Source organism: Coffea arabica, chromosome 11c (assembly GCF_036785885.1).
Source record: "Coffea arabica cultivar ET-39 chromosome 11c, Coffea Arabica ET-39 HiFi, whole genome shotgun sequence".
Classification (NCBI taxonomy): domain Eukaryota; kingdom Viridiplantae; phylum Streptophyta; class Magnoliopsida; order Gentianales; family Rubiaceae; genus Coffea; species Coffea arabica.
In genome coordinates, this window is record NC_092330.1 from 30,656,904 (window position 1) to 30,672,742 (window position 15,839).

Genomic DNA, 15,839 nt, shown 5'->3' on the forward strand with positions numbered 1-15,839 from the left:
AGAAGAAAACATAGCAACATGACTTGAGAGAAAGAATAAACCAGCTGCACCAGGAGAATTATGCACCATTTCACTTGAAATTCCTTCAAGGTTCTCTGATTTAGACATCGAAGACAGTGGTCGGATGGTGTTTCATCATCCGCAGGCAATGCATTCTCAACGAAAAGATTAGAACATCACATGCATAGGCCAAGAATGCAGGGTTGAACTATTGCACCCTCGGTTTTGGATGCAATGGAAAAAAGCTCGTGATCTCATAAAATTCAGAGACCAATTCAGCCCACTCTTAACAATTGGAAAATGTTGAAAATGAACAATTTTTTGTACTAATCTTCTTTTTTTTTTTTGTACTAATCTTCTGATCATAGATCTTTTTGGACCAATCCCCAGAAATAAAGCTTGTTCGAGTTGTTAATTTTTTTTGTTTGGGGTTCAGTTTTCCCCCATTTTTATCCTTTCGCTTTTAGGGAACAATGGTATTAGGTGCAGAAGCAAAGATTAACTCCCTTCATAGGTTCCTTTAGGAAAAACAAATTTCTGAATCTGGCTCAGAATGGGAGGCATTTGAACAACTCGACATATTATTTCTCCTCCTCTCGCAATGCATGCAACTCAATCCTTTTGGGACTCAATGATGCCCAAAAGACAATTTGTCGGGATAGTTTGGGAGATCAAGAGTTTGGATTTCCAGAGAATTTAAGATTTGGAAAAAAAATAATTGTATATTTTAAAATGGTGTGTGAAGCTCACACAATAGTGTTCAAAGTTTACAGTGTATTCTCTTTTGTATAATCAGTGCTTTGATACAACAGTTGCTATCCTTTTCAATTACTGCAAAACTCCTGCTCAAAAGCATCAAGGTCTCTCTTCCAATTGATCAGACTAGCATCAACATTTGATATTGGTTTGAGTTTTTGAACTGTGCCACATCTTTCAAAACTAAATTCTTGGGCCACAGTTTTTCTTGTTCTAATTCCTGCATAGAAAACAATCGAATTCAGTACCTGGCAACCAAGTCTTGGTTCTTCCCACTTGAGAAAACACACAAGGTAATTAGGGATTCTGGACAAGCAAGAGAGTCATTAGCTTCAAGACCCGATAAAGCTTAGCTCATTTGCTTTTGAGACCCATTTCAAATTTTTATAAACATGACATCAGGAAAAAGAACAGAAACAATGATATGATTAACTAATCTTCTGAATTCTAATTTAACCATACTAAGAGCATCTCCAACCGCGTACAATAAGCGGTGTAATATCTGACAGTTTAAGGGTTGGTTACACGGCCACCTATTATGGCCGTATAATACCCATTACACGCATCATCAGAATGATACGTGTAATGGGTGAGCCACTCATTACAAAATTTAGCAGGTAGACAAAATTTTGCCCAACAAACTTGTTCCAACGTTCATTTTTTTGCAACTTGTTTCAAACTAGTATTCATTTTGTTATTATTTGTATGTTATTTGATTTAAATTATGTAATATCATGTTATGGAGTTCAACTAATTACATAAAGAATTATTAATTAAGTATGGATTATTATGATATCTTCGCATTTTGAGGTATCACATATTTGTTTAATGTTCTACATAATTATTTTTTAAAAAATAACAATAGATTATTTTTGAGAGATAGAAAAAGATATATTGTTCAAACTTAGAAATTAATAATATTCTTTTTAGAAAATAAAAAATTCAAAAGGTAAAAAAATTAATGAAAGTTTATACTTTATTTTTTGAAAATTAAAAAATTATTTTTAAAAATTACTTATTTATTTATGGGATATGAGTTATTCATTATTAAAATAAATATTTGATTTAATTGTGAATCCATGCTATTGCACCTTGTGGAGTGTAATCTATTGTGAGTGAAAGTAATAAAAGAGGAGAAAATGAAATACTGACGTGGCATGTGAATTACACTGTAAAGAGTGTAAACTATTGTGGATGCCCTAATATCAAATGAAAATTCCAGCACAGATGGATAGAATTTTTAGTTACATTGCATTTCAATTAAGCTGATTTTGGAACCATAAAACCAATTACATATATGCTTCTTAAATTATTATTTTTTATACAGAAATAATAAGCATTCAAGATCAGGCCTTACGTATCTATATCAAGCTGTATGGGAAAAATTCTACCAGCACTCAAAAATGAACATCCGTTGCACATTATCTAGGGAAAGAAAACAAACAAGTCTGTTTTTCATATTACTAACCCTCCACTGTCACAAGAGTCTTCTTACTTGAATTCTGCAATTTCAAATACACGGGCAGTAGTATCAAGAGAAACTGAAACCAGGAAATCCCCACTGGCAGACAAAGCCAAAGATTGAATGGCATGATCATGCCCACTAAACGTTCTCACGCAATCCCCAGAGAGACTGTCCCATATTCGTACTTTACCATCAACACTTCCGGTTGCCAAAAATCTGGATGCACCCAGCCATAACAAGCATGCAACGCCTTCCTGCATGACAGAAGATTATAAATTAATAGGAAAGCAGCAAGAAAAAGACAGATGATAATCACAAAGCTTATTTGAGCAATGGCATTAACCAACACAAGTCGTTAGTCACTCGTCAAAAAGCTAATGTAAATGTAATTCTAGAAATGAAGGGGGAAACATCTTTATTGGATATAAAACCAAAGCAACTCAAGACAACCTCATGTTCACAGGTGCACCGAGAACTCAGATGCTGAAGATCCCATACAATGAGCTTCTGATCCATGCCTCCTGTTGCTGCCCATGGAGAGCTGCCAGACGAAGTTTGAATCAAGATAGTAGTTTAAGGTATTATATAATGGTAGCCAACAAATGGGTGAAAAAATCGAGTTTATTAACTGCATAATGGCTTCAAACAAGAAAGAAACAACAAACAGGAGTCCTGCAGAACGAACTCTCAGGAGATTGTTACAATCCATTCTCATGTTAACAAAGTTCAACAAAAAGTTTCACTTAAATAATCTCATGAAATTGTTGACCTGATCTTTTATGCAGAGCAATGGAAATATCAGTGGATTAGGTGTGGGATAGATAATTTGAAACTTAAAGCTGCATTACAGCTCCACTTGAATCCAACCCTGGCAGCTCATACAGTTACATGTATGAGCACTTGGAACATATAAAAGATGTCTTATGAACCTCCAAACAAGCTCCTAAAGCATTTCAACCAACATGAAACACAGACAGCCTTCTTAAGGAAATTGAATTTTGCCCCAGTTTTTTTATACTATCCAAATACTTGCACCTAGAATGCAGAGAACTTTGCAGTTGACAAAACTTGGAAATTGCTATCTTGTATGATCTCACAAAAATAATTCTGATGTATTAATTTAGCATTGAAGTTCCATACAAAGATCAAAAGTCAAACTTGTCTGATATATCAATTTCGACAAAGTGGGCAATAGACTAGATTGCCGGGTTCACCATAACTAAATATAAGTGTTTCCCAATAAACAGGTTATATGCATATAATAGTGTCGAAGATATTATCTCCTATGATTATGGGAGATATTATCTCCCATGATTATCTCTCATGACAACGGGAGATATTATCTCCCATGATTATGAGAGATATTACCTCCCATGATTATGGGATTTTATTGCTTATGATCAATCAAGTTTGAATAGATTAACTAAAATAAAAGATAGGATATGAGTTGATTATGTAATCCCTAAAATCATGGTTCTATAACCTTAAGTTGTGGCAGAACTATGATAGGGTTGTCCTATAAATGCCAACCTCCCATGATTATGGGATTTTATTGCTTATGATCAATCAAGTTTGAATAGACTAACTAAAATAAAAGATAGGATATGAGTTGATTATGTAATCCCTAAAATCATGGTTCTATAACCTTAAGTTGTGGCAGAACTATGATAGGGTTATCCTATAAATGCCAACCTTGTAAGCATATTTGATGTGTGGGAAAATAAAGAAAAGCAGAGTTTTTTGTTTATTTCCTTTTCTTTTTAAAAGTTTACATGGTATCAGAGCTCCAGCTCTGTACCAATTCCTGCCATGAACTACCGAGCAGCCATGACTGGATCTACTGCTCACACGAGAAGACTCATCCTCGTCTTCAGTAGTTATCCAAACTACAGATTACTCTACTTCAAATTCTTCTTCCCTACAAATAACCGTTCATAAATTAAATGGTTCCAATTATCTGGAATGGACTCAATCCGTAAAACTGGCTATTGATGGCAGAGGTAAACTCGGCTACCTTACTGGAGAAATTCAACAACCAGCAGCTGAAGATCCCAATTTGAAGAGATGGCATTCAGAGAACTCTCCGGTTATCGCTTGGTTGATAAACTCTATGGAACCAGCGATAGGAAAGCCACACTTATTTCTGCCCACAGCCAAAGATGTGTGGGACGCTGTCCGGGATATAGAGAATTCCTCTCAAATTTTCAATCTCAAGACGAAATTGTGGGAATCAAGACAAGAAGATAGAGATGTTACAATCTATTACAATCAGATGGTAACTTTATGGCAAGAATTGGATATTTGTTATGAAGATGGATGGGACTGCCGTGTAGACAGTGTTCGATACAAGAAACGGGAGGAGAACGACAGAGTCTATGTCTTCCTGGCCGGACTAAATCAAGAACTTGATGAGGTATGAGGTCGTATTTTGGGCAGGAAGCCTCTTCCCTCCATTCGTGAAGTATTTTCTGAGGTCAGAAGAGAAGAATCAAGGCGTAAGGTGATGCTAAAGTCCAAGGCAGAGTATGAAGTTGAGACTTCAGCATTGGTTTCTAAGGGGACAGATTTTGACGGAGATAAATGAAGGGAGCCTTGGCGTGAACACTGTAAAAAGCCATGGCACACAAAGGACACGTGCTGGAAATTACATGAGAAACCATCGAATTTCAAGAAGAAAAATGGAGGTGATAGCAAGGTGTTGCAGACTGTGAATGAGGATTCTCAAAAGCAACAAACTGACTCTGAAACACCGGCCTTCACAAAGGAACAATTAAGCCAACTGTACAAACTCTTTAAGTCTCCACAATTTTCAGTCACTGAGCCAAAAAGCTTCACTCCTTTCTGTTCTTTTGCTAAAAATGATAATCCTTTTACTGTTGCTCTTTCATGTAAAACATCAAATGCATCTTGTCCACGGATTGTATGGGTTATTGATTTTGGGGCCACTGACCATATGACTAGTTCATCACAATTATTTTCTACCTACAGTCCATGTGCAGGTAATAAAAGGGTCAAGGTTGCTGACAGATCATTATCCGTCATAGCTGGCATAGGTTCCGTTGTCATCTCTCCTACTCTTAACACTTCATAGAGTTTTTCATGTTCCAAATTTATCATGCAATTTGCTGTCCATAAGTAAATTAACTAGGGATCTCAAGAGTCGGATTAATTTTTTCCCCTCTTTTTGTGAGTTTCAGGAACTGACCACGGGGTGGATGATTGGATGTGCTAGAGAAAATGGGGGACTTTACTTCCTTGAAGATGGATCAAATATGGCAACACCAATCAAAAACACATGTTACGGGTCTGTCTCTATTTTTTTTTTTATGGGTCTGTCTCTATTACTAGTACTAGTAATAAAGAGATTATGTTATGGCACTTTAGACTAGGACATCCTAGTTTTTATGACATGAAATACTTATTGCCAGATTTGTTTAAAAATAAAGATTCATCTTCCTTTCAATGTGAAATCTGCGAATTGACTAAACATCATCGGTCTACATTTTCTATACGGCCTTATCAACCCTCAAAACCGTTTTTTCTATTACATACTGATGTTTGGGGTCCCTCTAGAATTTCAACTCCATCTGGAAAAAAAGTGGTTTGTTACATTCATCGATGATCAAACAAGAGTTTGTTGGGTGTATTTGTTAAGAGAGAAATTAGAGGTTGCAAGTGTGTTTCAAAATTTCTACAGCATGGTTTTGACCCAATTTCAAGAAAAAATCAAAATTGTTCGGAGTGACAATGGAAAAGAACATTTCAATAAAATTTTGGGAAGTTTTTTTCTTGAAAAAGGGATTGTGCATCAAAGCTCCTGCAATGATACCCCACAACAGAATGGGGTAGCTGAAAGAAAAAATAAACACCTTTTAGAAGTGGCAAGGGCATTACTTTTTTCAAGAAATGTTCCTAAATATCTATGGGGTGAAACAATTTTAACTGCTACATATCTCATAAACGGAATGCCCTCAAGAACTTTGAATTTCCAAACTCCTCTGAATTTTTTCAAAACACTTTATCCCATTTCTCGATTAACATATGAAGTCTCATTAGAGGTGTTTAGGTGCATAGCCTTCGTTCACAATCATGAACAAGGTCGAAGTAAGTTAGACCCTCAAGCAAGAATATGCATTTTTGTTGGATATGCACCCACACAAAAGGGGTATAAATGCTTTGATCCCATTTCCAAAAAAAATGTTTGTAACCATGGATGTAATATTTTTTGAAGATAAAACTTTTTTTGGAGATCCTCTTCAAGGGGGGACTCGGCATGTAGAAGAACTTGTAGAAGATGATGATGTTTTGCGTATTGAAAATCAAATTCCTGATCAAAATTTTGTTGACAAGAGAATCGATTTTTCTGATTTTTTTAGAAGAATCTACATCACAATTTCCTCAACAAGAATCTTTTCAAGATAATAATCATGAAAAATCAAATGATACTCTTCAATTTGCCCGTCAAAAGGATTTTGAAAAACTTGAAAAAATTGATCAGAAGTTAGAAGAGGATCTCTTGTCTTTAGTGCCAATAACAGAGTCGAATTCTCTTAGTGAAAAAGATGAGAATGTAACTGAAAAAACCCTGAAAACCTATGTCAGGAAAAATCATCGAGGAAAAGATAAAGCTCCCCCTTCTCTTCACAACAAGGAATCTGAACCTAGGGCAGAATTTGATGTTTTTGAATCCTCAGATAAAGTTTCCTCTGATTCAAAGATTGCTGATTTGGATCTTCCTATTGCACTTCGAAAGGGAGTGCGTTCTTGTGCCAAACACCCCATGACTAACAATGTCTCTTATGAAAAGTTATCCCTACTTTCTTGGCATTTACTTCACAACTTTCTTTTATGGAAATTCCAAAGAATGTACAGGAAGCATTACAGGTTCCAGAGTGAAGAAAGGCTATTGAAGAGGAGATGTATGCTCTTGAGAAGCATCAAACATGGGAAGTAACAAACCTGCCACAAGGGAAAAAGACAGTAGGGTGTAAATGGGTCTTTACCATCAAGTATAATTCCGATGGGACATTGGAACAGTACAAAAATCGATTGGTGGCTAAAGGATTTACTCAAACCTACGGGATCGATTATCTTGAAACTTTTGCTCCAGTAGCAAAATTAAACAGTATTAGGGTGCTTCTCTCAATAGCAGTAAACCTTGATTGGCCACTCCAACAACTTGATGTCAAGAATGCATTTTTAAATGGAGATCTAGAGGAAGAAGTGTACATGGATTCTCCCCCTGGATTTGAAGGGAAGTTTCAGTCTAGAGTTTGCAAGCTAAAAAAATCGTTATATGGTCTCAAACAATCTCCTAGGGCCTGGTTTGACAAATTTACTAGGTCGGTAAAGGATCAAGGCTATACCCAAGCTCAGAGTGATCACACCATGTTTGTTAAACACTCCAAGGACGAGAAGATAGCAGTACTCATTGTGTACGTAGATGATATCATTCTCACAAGAGATGATTTAATTGAGATGGAGCGGTTGAAGAAAAGTCTTGCTTCTAGCTTTGAAATCAAAGATTTGGGAACCCTACGATATTTCTTAGGGATGGAGGTAGCTCAGTCCAAGAAGGGCATAGTTGTGTCCCAACGCAAGTATGTTTTGGATCTTTTAAAGGAAACAGGGATGAGTGGATGTCGACCTGCAGACACTTCTATGGATCCGAATCACAAGTTAGCAGATATAAAAGATGGAACACCAGTTAATACTACTCGATACCAAAAGTTAGTAGGCAAGCTAATTTACTTGGCTCACACTTGTCCTAATACAGCTTTTTCAGTGAGTGTTGTGAGCCAGTTTATGCATTCTCCATATGAAGAGCACCTTGATGCAGTATATCGAATTCTGAGGTTACTTAAAAAGTACTCCAAGAAAGAGATTGTTCTTTAAAAGGGGAGATCGAAAGACCATTGAAGCTTACACATATGCTGATTGGGCAGGATCAGTCATTGATAGAAGATCAACCTTGGGGTATTGTACCTTTGTATGGGGCAATTTGGTTACTTGGAGAAGTAAGAAACAAAGTATTGTAGCTCGCAGTAGTGCAGAGGCAGAGTACCGAGCTATGGCTCATGGTGTGTGTGAGATGTTATGGCTGAAGAGAGTTTTAGAGGAGCTGAAAAGACCTATTGAACTTCCAATGAGGCTCTATTATGATAACTAGGTGGCAATTAGCATAGTTCACAATCCTGTGCAACATGATTGAACCAAACATATTGAGATTGACCGCTACTTCATAAAAGAGAAACTTGAAGGAGGAATTATCTGCATGCCATTCGTTCCATCAGCTCAGCAGATAGCTGACATTCTCACCAAAGGACTCTTCAGACCAATTTTGAACTTCTTACAAGCAAGTTGGGCATGATAAATATATATGCACCAACTTGAGGGGGGGTGTCGAAGATATTATCTCCTATGATTATGGGACATATTATCTCCCATGATTATCTCTCATGATTATGGGAGATATTATCTCCCATGATTATGAGAGATATTACCTCCCATGATTATGGGATTTTTTTGCTTATGATCAATCAAGTTTGAATAGATTAACTAAAATAAAAGATAGGATATGAGTTGATTATGTAATCCATAAAATCATGGTTCTATTACCTTAAGTTGTGGCAGAACTATGATAGGGCTGTCCTATAAATGCCTACCTTGTAAGCATATTTGATGTGTGGGAAAACAAAGAAAAGCAGAGTTTTTTGTTTATTTCCTTTTCTTTTTAAAAGTTTACAAATAGCTATGTGTATGGTTCACCATAGTCAAATATCCTGGCCGCATTTCTATTCTTAAGAATATATGGTGCTCTTAGTGAGAGTTAGCTATTTATGCTCTCCCCCTACCACTAACTAAGAATATAAAGAACATGCTAAGAAATGTAGTGACAAATGTCAGAAGTAAAACAAACCTTGAAGAAGCAAATCCAACACATTCAACAGAATCTGAATGACCACTCAGTGAACCAACAACCTGTGTATGACAACCAGAAAAAAAGAAGTTATAAACTAATGATATAATGCCATAAAATCTTGGTTAATCCAAGTAGAGCAAAAGACAGAGAAATATTTGACTAGTACAATAAGGACACAAACCTTTCCTGTTGTTATATTTACCACGTGAGCAGAACTGTCCTTTGAACCACTAAGAGCAACAGCTGAATCAGAACTTAAACTCAAGCATGTCAATCCCTCAGTGTGATATGGATGGCCTGAAGATGATAGAAGTTCAGAACTTGTTAGCAAAATAAAGATGAGCCAATGTCTACCCAGAACAAAAGATATAAGGCAAAAAGCACAAAATAAAAGACACAGCCAATACAGGCAGTGAAAACTAACTTTTACACAAAGATGACTTGTCAGCAGATAAACAAATGGAGGTATGAAAATGGAAAGAGAGATAAGTCATCAATCATGACCATATCATACATTGTTAATTCAGAAGGTCCTACCATGTACTTTTGTTAATTCATAAGGTCCTATGTACTTAAGCTATGGTTGACATTCTAATCCAAGACAAACTCTCTGCTAACAAATTTCCATGACATAGTTAGGAGGGCAAATTTGATAGCTTTGCTGCTGTCTTCCAGCTCAAGCTCTCAGAACCTTCTAGTCCTGAAGAGGTCATTAGCCTTTGAACTTCCCTTCTTGTAAAATTCTATTCCATTTTGTCTTTGAAGATTGCAGTGTGTATTCCTGGAAAAAAACCATATCCTTCCAATCCCTGCTTTGGGCTTGCATGACCATATCATACAGATATAGAGCTTACTATTAACTACACTAGAGCACCCACCAAAACGGCCTTGGTCTAGTGGCTTAGGTTAAGGCACCAAGACTTAGAGGACTAGGGTTCAAATCCCCCTTCTCCCTCCCAGCTTCTTAAATCACACCCCCCCCCCCCTGCTATTAAAATTAAAACCCATACTAGAGTACCCATATTCCTAGCAAGGATCCTACTAAGAGGTTCTTATTAAATATGATAGAGCACCCATATACCCTAGTAAGGATCCTACTAACTCCCTGATTATCCAAGATGTTTGGCTAACATGTTCATCCAATGCATACAGAAACCTCGGCGACAATCCTGAGAACAAATGTACAACACTTCTACTAGGAAAAAGGTCAAAGTACATGCACATTGAAATGCTCAAAATACAAGATCCGAGGCTGACAGGCATGAACTCCAGGCTATTGTGGGCAAATAACCTTTTGACATGGCATGACAATAAATGCAGTATAGCTAGTACTAGAGCTTAGTAACTCTACCAATAAGTACTTGACAAGTGGCAATCTGCTAACCCATACATTACCTTCATTTCTTTACATAGGCTCAAAGCCCTACAACATGCAGTCATAATATTTACAGTCACTGCTAGGGTAGGAACTACATGACAATCTGCCACGCATCATGACTGCTCTTGTTTGCCCAGAAGAACGTTTCCAGGAACAACAGTTGCATTAAGGTCCAAGTTCAAGAAGACTAACAAACATACTCGAAAGATGTCTTCAGTGGGTTTTACTCTGAATGCAAGGACATGCTCAAATGTTTTGGCATTCTCTCATAGTAACTGCTTTTGTAAACAGTACCTTATTGCTCAATTAGGTTCTGTTATTTCAGCTCATATGTTCAAGACATCCACAATGCAGTTCTATCTTTTCCTCATATTACATGGGAGAAGTAATGAGATATGAACTTAATGTGTCAGTCAAAAAAATAAGGAGATTCTAACTGTCTAACAAGTTTCCCAGCCCTAAAGATGGTAACAGGCACCTAGCACCAATTTGAGGCCAACAAAAGTGGCTGGAATCTATGGTAAAAAGCTGGTTTCAGGTATGCACAAAATAGTCCATACGAGAACAGTTATGAAGCTGTTCTAAACTGAATTCAAACACACAAAGTGACCAAAGTCTGCATGTTGGGCAATACTATCTCTTCGTGGTACATTGACCAATTAGGAAAGTAGCTTTAAGAATTTAAATAAGTAAAAACTTCGACTTAGTTACCAGTTTCATTTCAATTCTTCAGCAACAACACATCCTACCAGTGAACTTCTAACTTATGAAACCATTTTGCAAAACAATGTCCCTCACTGGATCTACTTTCTATTAAAACAATTAGAATTCTTTCAGCAGAACTACTTTACTACTGATAAATGTTAAAATATTAGCCCAAAGGGAGTAAAGAGGAAAAAAGTTGGTCAGTCAGGTCAACAGATTTGACCTAAATTTGACCCAACTCATTCATGAACTATAACAAGTAGGCAGCTTGAAAAAAAGCTATGTAAACCCACTGAATACACCCAATCTAAGCAGTATATCTCTTCACATCTGCACTGAGACTGCGCAAGTTATATCTTGGTCTCACAACCTATTTCAGTATGATGGCTAATATACATCATTTGCTCCACTGATACCTCAGCATATGCATATAATGCCATATAATGCCAGTATCCATTTACCTTAACTACATACCATAAAATATTTTTAAACAGTAACAAAGTGAGGGAGGAAAGGCTATCACTCTGACACCTAAGCCTACTTTTCCACACAAATATTCAGCTTGATATACAATCTCATGCCTAAAAATAATGATGCATTAAGTTGCCAAAAAAAATTTGCAGAAAAAATAAATTAGAATAAAATAAATAGAAGTATACCTCTGACAACGTGAATGATTTCTCCGCTCTTTGGGTTCCATATCCTCATTGTTGCATCATCAGAGCCAGTACAAATTATTCTACCTTAAAAAGCAAATGTTATCACATATAGGAGGCATACATTCATCCTCAGAACAGAAAAAGAAAAAGGCATTACCATCTGGAGTGAAATCACCACAAGTGACAGTACTGTTATGACCTGCAAACATGTTGAGATAAACACCCCTGTCAGCATTCCACATCCATACAGTGGAATCCTCTGAACCAGCCAATATTAGATGTCCCCTTGGATGCCACCTGACCCACTGAACAATCATACTTGATGTTAATACGCTACTCACAGTACATCAAATTGATTCATACTGGGGATACTTTCTAAGTTTCACCTCAATACCCCCTCCAGGACCATCAAGTGTGCATTTCAGATTTCGCGATGACATGTCCCACACTTTTACAAGTCCATCAAAGCTTCCAGATGCAAGCAACTGACCATCATTGCTAAATCCTAAACTTGATATTGAATCCGAGTGACCTGCACAAAAATTTTAAAGACCAACGTGCATGGCCAAAAAAATTTACTTAACGCATTATGAGTAAAAGAAGACATTGAACCTTGTTTTGATGCCAAAAGCAAGTAGAGCAAAAAGAACTAAATTTTCCTGATTTGTTATATACCTTGTAACTCAAAAGCCCAATCACCTTGACCAATATTCCAAAGAAATCCCTTATCATCTCCACCCCCAGTAGCCACTAAGTTAGGATCTGTTGGGCTGCACACCACAGTGTACAGTTCGCCTGTAAGAGAAAAACAGAAGTACTTGTTTCAGGAAAAAAAAAGTGATAATATGTTAAAAGTAGCATGATGAAGTGCCTTAGAAAATAGTATCAATAACATTTTCTGTCTAGGAGGAAACTACTTGCAGACAAGCAACCAGAAATATATGCAAATCATGTAACTACAAAGCTGAAGGTCATTGCAAATCAACTATTGAAAGAACAAGCTATTCATACAAACATCAGGTGCAGTTAGCCCCTTTTCCGATAGTGTTTCAGAAAAGTTTCTTTTCGAGAAACTACCTGAAAAACTCGTTTTGAATGTGGTGACATTCCTGAACAGAACATATTTTTATAAAAAGAAGAATATAATTATATGACATGATCTATGGAGTTTATTAAAATTGTCAAATCCAACATATAGATCCAGGAGAATAAAGACATACTCCAATGAAATATAAACGAAAACAATACAGAAATACATTCCATACCAGTATGACCAGTGAATATGTGAATTGAGTCATCAGGTTCATCTGAAACCAGCAAAACAAGACAGTGTAACAATGAGCACTACGAATTGGAGGAAAAGGAGAAATTCAATCACATTAATAACTAATCTTCGATGACAAAAGTAGCTTTAACAGAGAAACATATGCTTCTATCAGACTACCAAATGTTTAACAAGAAGAGCAGTAATGAATATCAGAGGGAATATCCATGATCTTAGAATTTGTCAGAAAGAATTGCATTGACCAACAACTAAATGAGGAGATAAATATTGTGTATCAAAACAAAATTTCTAGTATAATAACAAGAGTAGCCATGTATCAAGAGAAAGTCTAAAAGAATTTTTACCACGGGGCTCAGCATCAGAACCTTCATCATTATCCATGTCTGGAAGCTCTGCACCAAGTCAAAGGGAAAAAACGAGATACATATAAACTTTTCTCCTGTGTACAAGTTCTAAACAGAATGAACAAGTCAATCATATGTTACTCGGACTCTTCAATAGCCCACTACCTGCATCGAGACTTGACAACACTGGTACTGATACCTGATACCTACTTGACACGGTCAATATACATTACGTGCTTTGACTTTCTGAGGATGCCTTGCTGCAAGGGTCTATTTTCCCCCCAGCATGATAATTGAGGAGAAAAGATAAGTTCTTCTAAATGCTTGCAAGCATTCAATGTCGCTGGAATCACACAAGTTCTTCAATGTTTGGCTACTAGCAATTATTGGCATGTTCTCAATTGCTTCTGATTTTCTAATTAGAAGCAGAAGCTAAAATCACCTATTTTGCTGCTTCTGATTTTCAGCTTTTTGGCTGCTAAAACTAGATTTTGAAAAGCAATCGTGAATTGAAGATAACAGCTTTTTTAGAATCAAAAGCCGAACTCAGGTGTTTATAATCATCTGCATACTGGTCCTATATATTGATCAAACTACTGTTGTTTGTCTGCTAAATGATTGTAGCCTATACTATTCTCTTGGACAACCCGTATCCAGTCTTAGAAATGTCCCCAAATCCTGTTTTCAGGCACTTGACTAATTAGACACTTTACAGAGTTCGAGTAACATAAAACCAATCTATTACATAAAAACCAAATGAGCATGAACTAAGACATCAAACACTGGATGATTATACACGTACTTTATCAATTTAAACAGTGAAATAAAGAAAATGACCTTCTTCATCAACAGGGATTTCCTGGATAATATCATTTTCATCAAGAAAAAGTTGTTCTTCATCTTCTACTGGATCCTCATCATGAGCAGGAGAAGGGGCATTCATGGTGCTTTCTACAAGAAATAAAATAGCTTCAGAGAAAGGGCACCATAGGATTCTTTGAGGGTTTATGAATTCTAAATTATTCTCTCAAAACTCTACTCATATCCCAGAAATAAGAATCAACGGATTGACTAAATGTATACAACTAGAAAATCAATTAAGAAAAAAAAAACAATTGAATTAGTAGTTCTTACTTGTTTTGTAGAAGGGGAGCTGCAGCGACTGGACTGGCAGTTGCCGGAAGCAGAAGGGACGGCCAGGAAGAGAGGCGGGCAGTGGAAAGATCGGCGGCTGAGTGTCTGGAAGAGGAAGGAGGAGAAAGTTTGGGAGAGGAGACAGGAAAACATAAGCCACCGAAGTAGGGACGGCAATTCTTCACATTTCAGAGTTTGGGCTCTTTTTTTCTGGAATATTTAAAATGAAAAAAAAAATAATGGGAAGAATGGATACTCAAGAGGGTTCAACTTCTACTTAATTTGGTTTTGGCTTTTGAGATATGGGTTATTGTTCATGAATAGCAAAAAAATATATTTTGTAAGTAAAACTATGAAATTACCTTTAGTGCACATATTAATACTTGTGTACACATAGGATCGTACGAGCACAAATAAGTGGAGATATGTGCACATGTCTCGATTTTTTTTTTTTTTTTTTTGGTCGAAACATCATAACTTCATTTCATTTTGTAAACTTGATATTACTTCCTCCCTTTTTTTATAACTGACGTTTAAGAAATTTGCTCCAGTGTACTTTTATCTGTCGTTTTACTTTCCCCATGCAGTATTAATTATTTTTTCACAATTTTACCCTTTTATCTCTCTTTTCCAGTACATGGTTCTTAATTACTACTCCTAGTAATTATTGCTTCTCTCCTAATAATTGGACAATTAATGAAGGTACAAAAAGAAAGTAGTGTACAAATTTAAGTAATGAAAAGCTTTTCTTAATTGGTGTGCAAAACCTTAAACGTCAGTTATAAAAAAAGGGAGGGAGTACAAGACTTAGATACATCAGATTCGCTTCCTCTAAAGTCACTTTGGGCTTCCTCTTGGAGCCACATGGGAAAACATACATCCCATTCAACATTTGTTGTTAGCTTTACAGCAAATTTTGCTACACTATGTGCACATCTATTCCTATCTCTATGCACAAAAGAGAAAGTACATTGTTCAAACAAACCTCTCATATTTGCTATATCCTCAAGGATGACCACGATGTTGTTTTGCTGCTTTTGTTTCTTGTTTAGCATGTCCACCACGTCTTTGCAGTCTGATTGAATCTCAACTGCCCTCTAGTTTGCTTCCCAGGCCATTTGCATTCCCATCCTAATTGCTGCTGCTTCCTCCACCCGTGGCTCACTATATTTTAGTTCAGCTCTTGCCCAG

The 15,839-nt window shown here is 36.5% G+C and overlaps 1 protein-coding gene across 1 annotated transcript; it reads right to left on the reverse strand.

Moving 5' to 3' along the window:
- Positions 1–1,984: 1,984 nt before the first annotated feature.
- On the reverse strand, positions 1,985–14,840 carry LOC113717320 (uncharacterized). The gene is made up of 12 exons (XM_027242115.2): positions 14,649–14,840; positions 14,352–14,465; positions 13,515–13,562; positions 13,151–13,192; positions 12,561–12,680; positions 12,272–12,417; positions 12,043–12,190; positions 11,886–11,969; positions 9,325–9,440; positions 9,141–9,202; positions 2,672–2,762; positions 1,985–2,475 (listed from the first exon to the last, which is right to left on the reverse strand). Exons 2-12 carry the CDS (start codon positions 14,455–14,457, stop codon positions 2,248–2,250), a joined length of 1,191 nt encoding a protein of 396 aa, XP_027097916.1. The 5' UTR covers positions 14,458–14,465; positions 14,649–14,840; the 3' UTR covers positions 1,985–2,247.
- Positions 14,841–15,839: the final 999 nt, after the last annotated feature.

Excerpts from the sequence above, each read along its gene's own strand:
- LOC113717320 (XM_027242115.2), bottom strand. The coding sequence starts at position 14,457 with ATGAATGCCCCTTCTCCTGCTCATGATGAGGATCCAGTAGAAGATGAA. Across the intron at positions 12,681-13,150 it reads CATATTCACTGGTCATACTG|GCGAACTGTACACTGTGGTG; the intron begins GTATGGAATGTA and ends TTTCTCTTACAG. Across the intron at positions 9,203-9,324 it reads TAAATATAACAACAGGAAAG|GTTGTTGGTTCACTGAGTGG; the intron begins GTTTGTGTCCTT and ends TGTCATACACAG.